At 35.6% G+C, this 18,004-nt stretch overlaps 1 protein-coding gene across 1 annotated transcript; it reads left to right on the top strand.

The window, feature by feature from the left end:
- Positions 1-3: 3 nt before the first annotated feature.
- NDUFB3 (NADH:ubiquinone oxidoreductase subunit B3) lies at positions 4-10,367 on the top strand. Its single transcript, XM_082630239.1, has 4 exons — positions 4-135; positions 5,591-5,674; positions 6,283-6,424; positions 10,078-10,367. Exons 3-4 carry the CDS (start codon positions 6,285-6,287, stop codon positions 10,232-10,234), a joined length of 297 nt encoding a protein of 98 aa, XP_082486365.1. The 5' UTR covers positions 4-135; positions 5,591-5,674; positions 6,283-6,284; the 3' UTR covers positions 10,235-10,367.
- Positions 10,368-18,004: the final 7,637 nt, after the last annotated feature.

Genomic DNA, 18,004 nt, shown 5'->3' with positions numbered 1-18,004 from the left:
TGACCCAGGACCAGAATGTTAAATTTCTCCTCTGCTTTCCTGCCGTAAGGTACTCGAGGTGACAACTTCCGTTTCCGGTTGCCTCCGGCTGGTGCGTTGAATCTTGAGTGTCCTGAGAGGTCAGATTGCTGTCAGGTAAACAGGGGAGCTGGTGGTAGATCTCTTGATCGGGAATGAGAATGAGACTCTACTCCGGGGATTGTCGAAAAGGAGAGACTAAATAGAGAAGGATGATGAGAATGAGTAGCTCAAGAGGGAAGGAGATCGAAGAACTAGCAGGAGAGAACTATGAAGTCCTGGAGTAGTGAGGGGTGGTTGTAGAAGGATGCTGTGAGGATCACTGTGGTGGTTAAGTCCAGATGCTTTTTTTCCTCCTGCGTCACCCGCAACACCCCCCGCCCCGTGTTTTTTGGTTTATCTTTGAGTCGAATGAAGGCACAACCGCACTCAAATCGAAAATTTGTAAAATAGGAATACTTGTAATGCCTACCTCACGAGCATGTATAGTACAGTTTTAAATAAGATTTTTCTGGTATGAAAGTTTATGACACAATGTTAAAAGGGTACAAAGTAACATCAGTTTTTCGTGTGATTACTATTCAATTGCATATACGCGGATACAGGGACTGGAAGGGACACTAAAGGGGAAAACAGTTAATTTGTCTTTTATTTTCTAATGTTCTTATGGTACAGTTTTTTAAATGAGAAATTGGGATATATACTTCAAAGTCTTCGGTAAACTGTGAAATTACATATAGTGTAAGCGGCATTTCCCTTTTATTTCCTTCTTAGGGAAAGTATGCCAACACTGTTCCTGCACTAGAGCCAGCTCCCGTTAGTGGAGGTTGATATCCAACAAACTTGTAGGTTCACTCCAAACATAGGTAGATAGAAGGAGATGAAAAAAAATTCATGATTACATGTTCTTTCCTTGTTGAACTTATTTCCTTGCTGTTCTTGTTTGAAAAGCTCTGAAAGGGAAATAATCACCTCTTGTTGAGTCCTTGGCACGATTTAAGTCACTTTATCTAATTTTAGTTTTTATTGTGAAGTATACATAACAGAAGGCTGTATAAAACATAAGTACATTTTTAAGAATTATAATTAAGCAAACACTTGATCACCACCCCTCAGGTTAGGAAATAAAGCATTGCCAAAAACTTAAATATGCATTCTCAGCAGAGGTGATTCCCTTTTAAGGAGGTAAAAACTGGTTCTTGTTGGGTGGGGATGAGAGGGCAAAAAAGCCCTTAGATAATACAATAGTTTGTGGCCTTCCAAAGAGCCATAGTACATAAACTGTGGTATTAAATTTTCATGTGGAGGGGTAGGGTGAGAACATGATGAGGGGGAAAAAAGGTCTTAAGAAAGCACCTTTGGGATACAGTAATTACAATACGTTGAAAAACACTGCCTTAGAAGCTCCCTGAATGAGTTTCTGTGTTTCCTTCTCCTCCAGCAAGAGGTAACCAGCATCCTAACTTGTAATAATCATTTACTTGTTTCACTTAAACTTTTTTCCTAGAAAATGAATTGTTAGGTTTTTCCATTTATATAAATGGGATTCAAAGTGTGTATTTTTTTCTAACTCACCCCTTGCTCATTCTTATATTTGTGAAATTCATTCATACTTTTGCATGTTGTTTTTCACTGTGTAATATTCCATAATTAATCCATTCCATAGTTGGACATTTGAGTTGTTTACAGTTTGGGGCTAGCATAAATAATATGGCTAGAAAGATTTTTTTTTTCATTGTGTGTTTGGCATTTTTGTTGAATTTTTATTTTAACAGTTTTTCCGCCTGATTCTCTAGCTTTTTTTTTTTTTTTTGGCTGCGTTGTGTCGTCGTTGCTGCACGCAGGCTTTCCCCAGTTGTGGCGAGCCGGGGCTACTCTTTGTTGCTGTGTGTGGGCTTCTCATTGTGGTGGCTTCTCTTATTGTGGAGCGCGGGCTCTAGGTGCATGGGCTTCAGTAATTGCAGCACACAGGCTTCAGTAGTTGTGGCATGCGGACTCTAAAGCGCAGGCTCATTCGTTGTGGTGCACGGGCTTAGTTGCTCCGCGGCATGTGGGATCTTCCCTGACCAGGGCTCAAACCCATGTCCCCTGCACTGGCAGGCAGATTCTTAACCACTGCGCCACCAGGGAAGTCCCTATCTATCTGCCTGTTGATTATAAAATATATCTGTTATACAGATGCAAGAGTTTCTCTAGAGCAGTGCTGTCTAGTGCAAATATAATACAAACCAAATATGTTATTTAAAAATTTCTAGTAGCCATATTAAAAAGGAGGGAGACGCAAGAGGGAAGGGATATGGGAACAGATGTATATGTATAACTGATTCACTTTTTTATAAAGCAGAAACTAATATACCATTGTAAAGCAATTATACTCCAATAAAGCTGGAAAAAATAAATAAACATTCATATGCAAAAAAATTTTTTAAATTTAAAAATTTTTAAAAAGGTAAAAAGAAACAAAATTAATTTTATTTTTTTTTTTTTTTTTTTTTTTTTCGGTACGCGGGCCTCTCACTGTTGTGGCCTCCCCCGTTGCGGAGCACAGGCTCCGGACGCGCAGGCCCAGCGGCCATGGCTCACGGGCCCAGCCGCTCCGCGGCATATGGGATCCTCCCAGACCGGGGCACGAACCCGTATCCCCTGCATCGGCAGGCGGACTCTCAACCACTGCGCCACCAGGGAGGCCCCAAAATTAATTTTAATAATGATTTTATCTGAGTGTATATATTCAAAATATTATAATTTTAAGGTGTAATCAGTATTAAAAGTTATTAATGGAATATTTTACATTTTCTTCATGCTGTCTTCAAAAGTGATGTTTTACTCTTACGGAATATGCTGTTTCCATAAATGCAAACACTTGATCTGCATTTATATTTCATAAAATTTACAGTTGATAAAGCAGCTTTGCATGCCCAGTTTGTACCAAAGACACTTTAAAATTTTCCAATAACTGGTTTGAAAATCCATTTTGAAATTTAAATTAGTTAAAATTAAATAAAAATTTTTAGATCCTCAGTTGCATAGGCCACATTTAGGGAGCTAGTGTCTACCATATTGGACAGTGCAGATCTAGAGTATATATACAGTACCTATGACTGGAATTGCTAGGCCGTAAGGTATTCAAATGTTTAACTTTTCTAGGACATACCAAACAGTTTTTTACAGTGGTTTTGTTAAATCACATTCTCACCACCTAGTTGTGAAAGTGGAAGGCATATCATCACAATGTGTTTTCCCCAATTTTCACAATCTTGCAAGGTAGGTTTTAGCCTCATGTTATATGAAGAAACTGAAGTTGAGCAAGATTTAAATGATTTGCACAGGATTTTACAGCTATTAATGGTACATTCAGGGTTTGATGCCAGATCTGTACAGCACCAAAGTCTGCACTTCAGTAGGATTCCAAACTCTTCCTTCAAGTGATCAGGATATCATTGTTTGATTTATGGCTATTCTGAAGTAGAAATAATTTTTAAGAGAAAATGAAGCTTCCCTAAAACTAGTGTTGTTCAACTTTTTGTTCTTCTTGAAAAGTCATTAAAATATTTAGTAAATGCCTATGAAGGGACTCTTACTGAAATATTTTAATCAGATAGAAGAGAAAATACATTGAATTTATTAAAGGAAATTTGTTTAGGAGAAATGAGTATAGGTATACTTTCATGGTTTTTTTTTTCAAAGATATATCTTCCAAATTACTTAATATTTTGAGCATAGTAGTATTGTAACTTTGAGATAGCTTTCATACCATGGTAATATTTCAATTTTCATTTTCAAAATCAAGCTATTTAATCAAAAATTTTTGACCTTTGTTTTGTATTCTCTTCCAAGTACATTGATACTCAAGTACGTTTAATGTTCTAGAATTGACATTTGCCAAAATAAGGGTTTTCTTGTAATCTAAAGATTTTTGGAATGAAACATTATTTTAAAAAATATTTTTTGGAAAACATAGTTAGAAGAAGACAACACTTTATCATTATAATTAAATGCTTCTAGAAGTCTTTCTTTTGTGATAATGTATTGAATCTCAAAAGTCAGACTGAAATCTGAAACCATAATTTGTTTCCTTTATATTATTGAATCCACCAAATAATAATGAAATAATGGATTAAATGTTTCATTCAAAGTTGTGAATGTTGTAGTTTTAACTTGTGTTTGGTAGGTGTTCATTTTTATTCTCTTTTAAATGTGAAAATCATCAACATAATGTTTTTTGATATCTTAACATGTCTATAAATAAAAATATTAAGTGTTGGCTAATTTGTCAGAATTACTATGTACAGTTTTGTCCCCCATATTCTGGGAACTATTGTTTAATGAAATGAGCACTTCACATAATGTGTCTTTAGTATACACTATCTAATAATTACCTCTGTCTTCTAAAATTCAGTGTAAGAATCCTGCCTTATTACTAGACTTGTTTATAGTTGTAAATGCAGACAAAATGGTAATAATTATTTGGTTTGGTTTTATTTCTGGAAAGCAGTGATTCTAGAATTGCTACTGCTAACCTTATACAAATTACAGTATAGCATTATTAATTCATACCCTGTTAATTTGAAATTCATAACAATATAACTGGGGACTGAGCTCAAGTTTATTTTTGTATTATCTATAAAAGTAACACTAGAAAACTGGAATCTTTATATACCCATTGGGGTATATTTTATTAAAGCAAATTTATCGATTAAAAAGGGGTCCTAAGGACTATGTTAATGGAAGAGTATGTTAAAAAAAAGAATACTTAATATATGTATATCTGTATCAGTTTGCTGTACACATGAAACTAACAACATTGTAGATCAACTATATTTCAATAAAAATTTTTTTAAAAAGTCTCTGTTGATCTACGTCAAAAGTTAGCAAACTAGGGACTTCCCTGGTGGTGCAGTGGTTAAGAATCCGCCTGCTAATGCAGGGAACATGGGTTCGAGCCCTGGTCCAGGAGGATCCCACATGCCGCGGAGCAGTTAAGCCTGTGAGCCACAACTACTGAGCCTGCGCTCTGGAGCCCGTGAGCCACAGCTACTGAAGCCCATGCACCTAGAGCCTGTGCTCTGCAAAAAGAGAAGCCACTGCAATGAGAAGCCCGTGCACTGCAACAAAGAGTAGCCCTTGCTCGCCGCAACTAGAGAAAGCCCGCGCACAGCAATGAAGACCCAATGCAGCCAAAAATAAATAAATAAATTTATTTATTTAAAAAAAAAAAGAGTTAACAAACTACAGCCTGCTGGCCAAATTCAGCCCATTGCCTGTTTTTATGTGGCCAATGAGTTAAGAAGGGTTTTTACAGATGAACATTTGTAATCAATTTGATACTAAGGAACACTAAACTTTGAGCCCCAGTTAAGCAAAATGTTATCCCCCAAAAAAGGAATTGTATTTTTTCATCAGAAGACTTGTATTATAAAAAATTATACTCAGTTGTTATATTTTGAATTTTATCAATAAATATTTATGGAAATTTGTTTTTTCTCCTGTTATATAAAGTACCTACATAATAACCTTGATTTTACCTCTTGGCCAACAAAGCCTAAAATATTTACTATGTGACTCTTTACAGAAAAAGTTCACGTGATCCATATGTATTAACCACAGTAACACCGCATTTTTAAAGAATCATCTGAAGAAAGCACGTAACAAAGCAGTATGTACAACATTTTTGTAATAGATATTCATGCATTATGAAAGACTGAAAAGAAGGAAACAGTATTGCTTAAAAGTTAGGAGCAAGGGCTCTGAAATGAAACTGCAATGTTCAAAACCCAATGGTACCATTAACTATTTTTGTTGCCTTCAGAAAGTTACTTATTTTCTTGGAGCCTCATTGTCTTCATCTATAAAATGGGGATAATAATAGTAATTTAAGTTCAAAGAGTTGTTTTAGGAATAATGTGGAGTCAAGACAGTTAAAGCACTTTATCATAGTGCACCTGGCACATAGGGCATGATAAATATTTGCTATTATTATAATGAAGAAAGAAACCAAATAGTAAATGGTTATCTCTTAGTGATGGGATTACTGATTATTTTTCTTTTTTATATTTTGCATATGTATATTTCCAAACTGTGAACAGGTACTAGTTATGTAAAGAGACACTGTTTTATAAAATTTCTTAGCTTCGAATTTTCAAGTATTTATATTGCTTTTCTTTTTAAAACATTAAATTTTTACCTTAAAACATAAATAGTAAACTTGGGTATTTGATATCCACAATATATGTATTTCTCCCTTAAATTAATCTTTTCCTGTAGACATGGCCCATGGACATGGACATGAACATGGTCATAGTAAAATGGAACTTCCAGATTATAAACAATGGAGTATAGAAGGGACACCATTAGAAACTGTCCAGAAGAAGCTGGCTGCACGAGGGCTAAGGGATCCGTGGTGCCGGTAAGAATAATTAAATAATTTAAATAGAACTTATCCTAGAGAAGCAGTATCTATGTTCCTTTTCAATGTATTCTCTTTTTTAAAAAATCATTGAAAATGGCCTTTTACATTTAAGTTTTAAAATCAGCTTTATTAAAATACCACTTATATATAGTAAAATTCACTCCACTTTAAGTGTATCATTCCATGAGTTTTGACAGATGTGTGCAGTTACGTGTGCAGTTACATGACTACCACCACAATCATGGTGCAGAATATTTCTAGAATACCAAAAAGTTCCCTGATGATCCTTTGCAGTCAGTGCTATCCTGCCCCTGGTTCCTGGCAACCCTTGATCTGCTTTTTCAATTAGAATCATACAGTCTGTAGTCTTTTGTTCTGGCCACTTTCACTTATCATAGTGCTTTTGAGACTTATGTACATTGTTAACTTATATCCATAGTTCCTTCCTTTTTTATTGCTGAGTACTACTCCAATGTATGCATATACCTCATTTTGTTTACTGTTCAGCAGTTGATGACCATCTGGCTTGTTTCCAGTTTTTGGCTACTATGAGCAAAGTTGCTTTAAACATTCAAGTACAAGTGTATGTGAACATATGCTTTCATTTCTCTTGGGTAAATACCTAACAGTGGGATTTCTGAATCATTTGAAAAGTGTATTTTTTTAAATAAAAAACTGCCAAACTGTTTTACAAAGTGGCTGTACCATTTTGCATTCCCACCAACAATGCATGAGAATTTCAATTGCTCAATGTCCTCATCAGTACTTAGTATTATCAGCCTTTTAATTTTAGCCATTCTAGTGAATGTGATAGTAATATCTCTTTGGGTTTTAATTTGCATTTCCATGAAGAATGAAGATCACGAGACTCTTTTCATATGCTTATTTGTCTATTTTCTTTGGTGCAATGTTTATTCAGATCTTTTGCCCATTCTATTTATCAGAGTGTTTGTCTTTTATTGAATTATGAGTTGTCTATATATTTTTAATATAAGTTCTTTATCAGATAAAAGTTTTGCAAATGTTTTTCCCAGAGTGTGGCTTATCTTTTCATTTTCTTTTTTTAAAATAAATTTATTTATTTGTTTGTTTGTTTGTTTGTTTATTTTTGGCTGCATTGGGTCTTCATGGCTGCACACAGGCTTCCTCTAATTGCGGTGAGCAGGGGCTACTCTTCATTGCGGTGCGCAGGCTTCTCATTTCGGTGGCTTCTCTTGTTGCACAGCACAGGCTCTAGGTGCGCAGGCTTCAGTAGTTGTGGCACGCAGCCTCAATAGTTGTGGCTTGCAGGCTCTAGAGCACAGGCTCAGTAGTTGTGGCGCACAGGCTTAGTTGCTCTGCAGCATGTGGGATCTTCCTGGACCAGGGATCAAACCCATGTCCCCTGCATTGGCAGGCAAATTCTCACTGCTGTTTCACCAGGGAAGTTCCTCTTTTCATTTTTTAAATGATGTCTTTAAAAGAGTTTTAAATTTTGCTGAAGTCCCAATTTAGCATTTTTTTCTTTTATGGTTTGTGCTTTTTGCATCCTAAGATTTTCTCCTAATCTTCTTCTGGAAGCTTTTATAGTGTTCTTTCTTACATTGAGGCATATGATCCATTTGAGTTAATTTTTATGCATATGAGGTAAGGATGAAGGTTAATGTTTTTGCATATGGACCTCCACTTGTTCTAGCACCATATATTAAAAGACTGTCTTTCCCCATTAATTGACTTTGACACCATTGTCAGAAGTCAGTTGACAATATCTGTACAGTCTATTTCTGGATTCTTTTCTGTTACCCTGATCAATATATCTATTTTATGTCAATATCACACTGTCTTCAAATCAGGTAGTATAAACTAAGATGTCCAACTTTAAAAAAAATTGTTTTAGCTATTCCAAGTTCTTGTATTTATATTTAAATTTTAGAATGAGCTTTTTAGTTTCTATAAAAAGCCTGCTTGGAATTTAATTGGGATCACCTTGAATCTTTAGCTCAGTTGAGGATAACTGCTGTCTTAACAATATTGTCTTCCAGTCCATGGACAGTTTAGATCCTCTTTAATTTTCTCAGCAGTGTTCATACAGTCTTGTACATATTTTGTTCAATTTATCCTGACTTATTCCGTATTTTTTATGCTATTGTAAACAGTATTTTTAAACTTCAGTTTCCAGTTGTTCATTGCTAATATATAAAAATATAATTGCTTTTTATATATTGAATTTGTATCTTGTTACCTTGCTAACTTTTTAGTTCTAGCAGGCGTTTCTTACAGATTCCTTAGAATTTACTTCATAGAAGATCATTTCGTCTACAAAGACAACGTTACTTTTTTTTTTCAATCTATAACCTTTTAATTTCTTTTTCTTGCATTATTGCATGGGCTAACACTGCTAGTATAATGTTGAATAAAAGTGGTGTATTTGAACATCCTAGCTTTATTCCTAATTGGGGAAAGCATTCAGTCTTTCATCATTAAGTGTAATGTTAGTTGTAGGATGTTCAGAGATGCCTTTCATCAAGTTGAGGAATTTCTCTTCTCTTCCTGGGTTACTATGAGTTACTATTATTATTGTTATTGTTACTAATAGGTATTGAATTTTGTTAAATGCTTTTTCTACATCTATTAAGACGCTCACCTCTTTTTTTATTCTGTTAATATGGTGAGTTAATTTTATTCATTTTCAGATGTTATACCAATCTTGCATTCTTTTGAGGTAAACCCTACTTCATCGTGATATATTATCCTTTTAAATATTACTGCATTCAATTTTCTAAAATTTTGTTAAGAATATTTGCATCTATGTTGATGAAGAATATTAATCTGTAGTTTCCTTCTAATGTCTTTGCCTGGTTTTGGTGTCTTAAATTAGATTTGATTAGCTTTCGTAAGTCAGATTTTTAGAGTTAAATGGGTTTTGTTCTTTAAAGCATGATTTTTTTCCACTCATTTATCCTTACCTGTGAGAGAAGACTTCTTTTCACTAGAGCGCTCTGATTTGTTTCCTTCTCTGTTCAGGATACTCAAAAGAATGATTGCCAGAGCACGAAATTAGTCTACTAAAGTTCCGGCTTCTATGACAGGGAAAATCAATGATCCTCTTGAATAGTAATAGTATTATCGAGTGTTACGTACTCTCTGTGCCAAAATACATCATACATTACTCTGTTTAATCTTTATGATAACGCTGTAAGGTAAATAGTAACCATTAATCATTATTGAGTAGAAGAAACAGGCCCCAACAGGTTAAGTAACTTGCCGAGCCTAAGTTGTGTATCTAGTATGGCAGAGCAAAGATTAATACCCAGGTCTCTTAACTTCCTCTTTCCATGAAGCTGTAATGGCTAGTATGAGCAAAGCTACACAACTGACCTGTGATGGATAGGCCAAGGTGAGCCTTGGATTTGAGAATTCTGTAAAATCCTGAGTACGATGACTGTGAAATATGAAATCATCAAGTGTTTTTTCTTGTATTTCATGTACGAAATGTGGGCATATAGATCTAATTATCTTATGTCAAAGAAAGTTTCCTATTGTGATCCACTTAGATTATCTTATAGAAGGTTGCATTTAAGTCTGTTAGAAAGATGAAATCAAATATATTTTACTCAATGAATGTATGTAAGTCATATGTGAATATAATTTTCCCCTTTTTTTCCCTCTAGCAATGAAGCTTGGAGATACACGGGTGGCTTTGCAAATAATGTTTCCTTTGTTGGTGCATTATTAAAAGGATTCAAATGGGGATTTGCTGCATTTGTGGTAGCTGTAGGGGCTGAATATTACCTGGAGTCCCAGAAAAAAGATAAGAAGCATCACTGAAGATAATACCTGGAATTATCTTTTAATGTCTTCTTAACTCTCTTATAAAAAGAAGATTTCTTCACTGTAGCCTACTCATCTGTGTGTTTGTTCCTTAAAGAATACTAGTAAGATTTAATAAAGAGAACATGTACCAGTCTGCTTTGTCATTCTTTTAAAAAAAAAGTGTCTCCAGCCATATCAGATTTGGTTTGGAATACCTGGGGGGTTGAGGACTGGCAGCAGTACATTCTGCAAATAGCAGACAGCCAGCATATATTTGAACAAATGGGTATGTTCTAATAGTTTTTTTCTAATTTTTAAAATTGTGATAAAATTTGCCATCTTGTTTTTAAGTGAACAGTCAGTGACATTAAATATATTAATAATGTTGTGCTACCATCACCACCACCATCCGTCTCCATAACTCTTTTCATCTTTTAAAACTGAAAGTCTATGCCCATTAATTAGTAACCCCTCATTCTGCCTTCCCCTCAGCCTCTGGCAACCATCATTCTACTTTCTGTCTCTGTGATTTTTGACTAAGTACCTCATATAAGTAGAATCATTCAGAATCTGTCTTTTTGTGACTGGCTTATTTCATTTCACTTCACATAATGTCCTCAAGGTTCATCTGTGTTGCGTGGGTCAGAATTTCCTTTCTTTTTAAGTCTGAATAATATTCCATTTTATGTACATACCACATTTTGCTTATCCATTCATTCATTGATGGACACTTGGGTTACTTCCACATTTTAGCTGTGTGAATAATACTGCTATGAACACAGGTGTACTCTAACAGATTTTTTTTTTTTTTGGCTGCACCTTGTGGCATGTGGGATCTTAGTTTCCCAGTCAGGGATTGAACCTGTGCCCCCTGCCATGGAAGCATGGAGTCTTAACAACTGGACCACCAAAGAAGTCCCCAGATTTTTATTTTTAATTTTTTAAATATTTTAAACAATATTTATTTATTTATTTGGCTGTATCAGGTCTTAGTTGCAGCACGTGAGATCTTCATTGCAGCATGTGGAATCTTTCCTTGCGGTGTGTGGGCTTCTCTCTAGTTGTGGTGTTCAGACTCCAGAGCGTGTGGGCTCAGTAGTTGTGGCACATGGGCTCTCTAGTTGTGGTGCATGTGCTCTAGAGTGCACAGGCTCAGTAGTTGCAGTGCACGAACTTAGTTGCCCCGTGGCATGTGGGATCTTTAGTTCCCTGACCAGGGATCGAAACTGCATCCCCTGCATTGGAAGGCTGGACCACCAAGGAAGTCCCCAGATTTTTAAAAAATATTTATTTATTTATTTTTGGCTGCATGGGGTCTTCATTGCTGTGCATGGGCTTTCTGTAGTTGCAGAGAGCGGGGGCTACTCTTCGTTGCAGTGCACGGGCTTCTTATTGCGGTGGCTTCTCGTTGCAGAGCACAGGCTGTAGTCGCGTGGGCTTCAGTAGTTGTGGCCACGCAGGCTTCAGTAGTTGTGGCTCACGGGCTCTAGAGCACAGGCTCAGTAGAGCATTCTTTTCAAATGAACATGGAACATTTACCACAACAGACTATATTCTGGGCCATAAAACTATGTTTAAGAGGATTGAAACAACACAAAGTATATTCTTAGACCATGAAGAAATTATACTAAAAATAACATCTGAAAAATCTACAAGTATTTGGAAATTGGGCAGCACACTTGTAAATACCCCTGCCCAAAAAAGTCTAGGTATATTAGAAAATATCTTTAACTGAATAAAATGAAAACACAAATAGCAAAATTTGTGACATGCAGCTAATAAGATTGATCTCTAGCTAGACTGATGAGAAAAAAGACACAAATTAGGAATACTAGTAATGAAAGAAGAGATCGTTACAGATCCCTTAGAGACATTAAAACAACAATGAAACAATAATATTTATTGGCAACTTTATGCAAATAAACTTTGATGAAATTGACTACATCCTTATGAGACAAACTACCAAAGCTCACTAAAGAAGTAAATAACCTGGGGCTTCCCTGGTGGCGCAGTGGTTGAGAGTCCGCCTGCCGATGCAGGGGACAGGGGTTCGTGCCCCGGTCCGGGAAGATCCCACATGCCGCGGAGCGGCTGGGCCCGTGAGCCATGGCCACTGAGCCTGCGCGTCCGGAGCCTGTGCTCCGCAACGGGAGAGGCCACAACAGTGAGAGGCCCGCGTACCGCAAAAAAAAAAAAAAAAAAAAAAAAAGTAAATAACCTGAATAGCCATATATATATTAAAGAAATTGAATCTCTGGTTAATTGTAAATTCATTTGCTGGGTTAAGTAACAAAAAGATGGAAAGTGCAGTGCTTCATACATTAATAGTAGAGAATAACAGTAGTTTTGTTCTCAAATCTTAGAATTGATTTTTCTTATCCATCAATGTTTGCTGGAAACAAGAAGTAAAGTTTTCCTTATATCTTAATTTGAAAATTATTGCCTGAATACCTTAGGAGTTGCAAAGCATACAAACGACTGTCATCTTAGCTGTTGCCATTACTTGAATTAGAACCAATTAAGTGTGATACTCGTTCTTAAAATAACCAAAGTACATTTGAGAGTAATGCTAATTATGTGTCTGCTAGCCTCATGAATAAGCACTGTAGATGATTATTAAAAGGGTTATTAGCCCTTTCCTGTATGTTGGCCAAGTTCATAGTAAAGTAACAAAACCTAAGATGGCATAGCTAGTAAGTTCTAGAGTTAGATTTGAATCCAGGTCGGACTCCACAGCCCATAGTTACCACTAAATTATGTTACCTATCATGTTGTATCTGATAACTACTATAAGATGCCATAAAATTATCATTTGGGATCTTTTCTCAGCGCTACTTTCTAATTACGCTTGAAGTAAACAGTTGGGATTTTAAAAAATCTAAAATATGGCATGTAATATTTTATGAAAAAGAAAATAATGAATACAGTCATTTTACTGTATACTTGTACTTTGAAGGGAACTCTGTTTTGATACACCTAATGAAACAGATTTAGACTTTTTTTTAAAGTAACATGAGGATTTTGGAGGGACAAGTTGGCACAGAAAATCTGTACAAAGACAAAACCATGGAAAGAATAAGAATTTATCCAAGTGGGCAATTAATATGATGGAAGAAACAAATTAGAAGAAAATAAAAAAGGGAAAGAAGGGGTTGTAGGATTATGGACCTGATGGAAGCAGCAGAGACAAGCAGAACGTGCACAATAGGATGTATTTACAATCATCCACTCGCTGCTTCAATCAAATATAGACCTTAATGATACTGTGAAAAGGAAGGTACTTTACATTGGGTTTTAACACAGTCCGTCTACATATTAACATGGATTTAAGTTTGGAGAGAGAGGACATTGGCAAGGCTTGCTTGGTTAGGGACTAGATAAAACTATTCCAGTAGAAATAAATTGAGTCTTACCCTTCATTCTTCTCTTTCTCTTTCCTATCACTGATCATATTTGTCATTTTTCTTTTTAAAAATTTGGGTATCAGAGACTAGACAGACATTTTCTAACATGGTGTTTCCCCAAATGGGATACACACAACTCATGGGATGTGCGAGACTATGCATTGATGTGAGAAAGAGAATAAATTTAAACATATTTATTTTCATGTTTAATAAAAATTAATTCAATTTTGCTAATGTTTAAGGTACAGACAGTGGGGTTTTCCCTTATTTGGTGGCTACCAAGTGATCACATAGAATTGTTGGTAACTAAGGTATCCTGAGGGGAAAGTGGGAGTTCTGCCCTCCAAAGGGGAGAACAAAGGGACTATTCAGTGGATTGCTACAGATTGTACTTTATACGTACTTGGTTCTTGGAATTTATTATCTACTAGTTTTACTAAACTAAACTTCGTGAAGTGGGTAAGTGCCTTAAAAAGATTTTTTACAAAGAAGCTGCTAATAGTGATATACATACATGAACAAGCAAACAAGAAGAAAATAAGTTATGAACTCTTCATCAGCAACATTACCAGGTAAATTACAATGAGCTAACCATGAAAAAAAAGTCAACCAAAAAAAAAAAAGATCAAAATATGGATTGGACCCTCTGTTAGTACAATAAACCTTGCCCTAAGAGTATATAAATCTGATATATTAACTAATGATGGCATGTAGTCCTTTTTAAAAAATATTTATTTATTTGGCTACTCGGGTCTTAGCTGAGGCACGCGGGATCTTCGTTATCACGTGTGGGATGTTTGTTGCAGCATGCAGGATCTTTACTTGTGGCATGTGGAATCTTTAGTTGCTGGCATGCTGGCTCTTGGTTGTGGCATGTGGGATCTAGTTCCCTGACCAGGAATCGAACCCGGGCCCCCTGCATTGGGAGTGCAGAGTCTTAACCTCTGGACCACCAGGGAAGTCCCCATGTAGTCTTTATGATTAGGAAAACATTTAAAATTATGTTTGACAAAAATTACTAAAATTGGGGACTTCCCTGGTGGTCGGTCCACTTGTTAAGGCTCTGTGCTTCCACTGCAGGGGGTCTGGGTTCCGTCCCTGGTCTGAGAACTACGATCCCACATGCCGTGCGGTAAGGCCAAAAAAATTACTAAAATTGACTGTAGTGATGGTACACATATCTGTGAATATAATAATAACCCCTGAATTAAACACTTTAAAAAATTGTGTTTAATCTTTGTGTTACCCTTAATTTCTATATTTGTGTATTCTTAATGTCGATGATAATATTTACATATTACATATAAAATGTTAAGACAAAGACGGAGATTTAATGTACTTTCTCCTCAGAGTATTCAGCTGTCATTAAAAAATAGCATTCAGAGGACTCATCAGATTTTTAAAGTTTTTATTTTTTTAATGTATAGTTAATTATATAAAACCCGGGTAGTTTAGCAACAAAAATTAAATGTTATTTCATGATGGCCTCTCACTCAGTTGGCAACATGAGTTTCAAAATTTGATATAATCCTCATGGGTCCTCAGAATCTCTAGAATTTCAAGGTATTCAAATTAAACAGCTATACTATTGAGAGTAGAATCGTCCACTTGAGTCCTAATTTACCTCAATATCAGTTAGCAGAGAGAAATGGGGTGGTTTTTTTGCTTTTGTTTTTATTTTTGTTTTGGGTCAGAAAATCAGCTTCAGGAACTCAGAAACTAGACCACACAATGGAAATTACATTGCCTGCCAATAATTATATTAAAAAGGATCTATTGCAGAGTGTTATTTTAACACATTATGTTATATATAAAATATATATTATATACTTTATTTTTATATAGTATTACATTTATCATATATTATAAATATAATATTCAAAATGCTTAACTCATTAAATTATTAAATGCAATATATTGTATTAGATTGAGTTAACTTTGACACATAGAACAATTTAAAACTGGCTTTAGCTATTTAAAAACGACAACAACAAAATTCCTTGTCTCAAGGTCTGTATATTTTTCTGTTGAATCTCACATTAAAAAAAAAAAAACTCTTGAAATGTGGCCCCAAGTTACAAAACTACCTAAAAAGGATTGCTAAAGACTTATATTTCTGGAAATCCATTGCAAAATAAGAACATTAAGTATATTTAAGATGTAAATCAGAAGATTTTGTGCCATTTGGAAAAGTCATATATTTTCATTTTGTGTTTTAAAACTGAAAGAATAATTCTTAATAATGTTCCAAAGAGTGCCCTGCAAAGCAAATTATGACTAGAAAGAAATCTTTTACGTTTAGATTTTTACCAGAGTATTTGTAAATTATTAATTAAATCTCATTATAAATAAAGCATTTAATACCCCATGCAAATGTTCCACCTACTTTAATTTTAATTGCTCAGTTCCCAAACTGAATTTGGAAATAATAATAGCATTTAACTTGCCTTTTCCTGCTGACTTGATAATTAACCAAACATCTTTCTAAATGTACTTATTTTAAATACATTGGTCAGACATTTTTACTTATTGTAGAAGAGCAAAGGGATTTTCAAAAAATCTTTGCATTACACATTTGAATGAATGACACAGTTAAGTGAATGTTTTGTGATTATAGCTCTTCTTGTGTTATACGTATGATATATTTTATTTCGTTTATTCTCTTGCTACAAAATTTTGTGGGAAATACTGTTCAGGGACATAGTACTGAAGGCCAACTCTGTGGTTCACAGTAACCATGGCAATAGCTGTCCTAAAAATAAAGAGTCCCTGTATCAGCGCAGATGGAATCATCTTACTGAGGAAGAATCAGGTTCACAGGCAGTGGTATCACCTGGACCTGGGAATCCCATGTGATAGTAACATGAGGGTTTAATACAGATAGAAAAGTTTAAAATTAGATCTTATATTTAGACCAGGATTTCTAGTGAAACATAATTAAAAATTAAAACCGTATCTGTAGATGCTAAATAAGTTCCAACAAGGAAACATGTCACAATTCATGTATTTAACAATACAGGGAGACTTCCCTGGTGGTCCAGTGGGTAAGACTCCGCACTCCCAATGCAGGGGGCCCGGGTTCAATCCCTGGTCAGGGAACTAGATCCCACATGCGTGCCGCAATTAAAGATCTCGCATGCCACAACTAAACATGCCGCAACGATGATCCCGCATGCTGCAACTAAGACCTGGCACAGCCAAAATAAATATAATAAATAAATAAATAAATATTTTTTAAAAAAACAATACAGAGATTAAACTCAAGGTATTAATTCCTTCATTCATGGCTTATAAATGCTCCCTTATATTTGGCCTGGGTTTATCAGCAATTATAATTCTAATAAATCAATTTATACATTTATAAGTAAATGAAAGAAATTTTTTACAGCCTTAAACCCTAAACATATTTCTATTTTAGCACTAATCATAATGCGTCTTAATTATTCACTCAGTGTCTGACTCCCTCATTAGATTATGGCCTCCTTGAAGACAGGGACTGTACCTTTGTGATAGGTGTTTAGGCAGCGTCTGTTGAATGAATGAATTCAAAATTAAAGATCTAGGGCTTCCCTGGTGGCACAGTCGTTAAGAATCCACCTGCCAATTCAGGGGACACAGGTTCCAGCCCTGGTCCGGGAAGATCCCACATGCCGGGGAGCAACTAAGCCCGTGCGCCACAGCTACTGAGCCTGTGCTCTAGAGCCCATGGGCCACAGCTACTGAGCCTGCGCGCCATAACTACTGAAGCCAATGTGCCTAGAGCCTGTGCTCTGCAACAAGAGAAGCCACCACAATGAGAAGCCCGCGCATCGCACCAAAGAGTAGGCCCCACTCGCTGCAACTAGAGAAAGCAACGAAGACCCAACGCAGTAAAAAATAAATGAATAAAATAAATAAATGTATTTTTAAAAGTTTATATTAAAGAAACAAAATTAGAGATCTAAATATACAAGTGAGGTAATAGAAATGATTAGTCACAGATTAACACCTTATCTATGAATCAATAAAGGGTTAGTGGGAATGAAGGATTGGAGAGGGTCACATGTTTTCCAATGTCTAAGAGGCTTCATTGGTTCCAATTGCCTACAAGAAAACAGATCATTTACAAAAGGCCTGTGATGGTAACCTGGGCACATATTCCAGGACTGGAAGGCATTTCCCCAATCCCTTGGCGAGGATGTTAGAACTGAGCTATGCCTAAGCTTTCTGACACATGCTATGTAACCTTCCCCTACTTGCTGATGAGTTAGTAATAAAAATACTAACCATCGGAGGTCAAGACTAATTTCTGCTAAATGCAACCAACCAATTACCCTATGGCTGTTGCATGCAATAAATATTTCTCATTCAATACATTGGTCATTTTTTGTTTTGTTTTCTC

The sequence above is a fragment of the Mesoplodon mirus genome (genome assembly GCF_964341445.2).
Source record: "Mesoplodon mirus genome assembly, chromosome: 8".
Taxonomy (NCBI): Eukaryota; Metazoa; Chordata; class Mammalia; order Artiodactyla; family Ziphiidae; genus Mesoplodon; species Mesoplodon mirus.
Note: the sequence above shows the minus strand (reverse complement) of the source record. Positions and strands in the feature narration are given on the sequence as shown.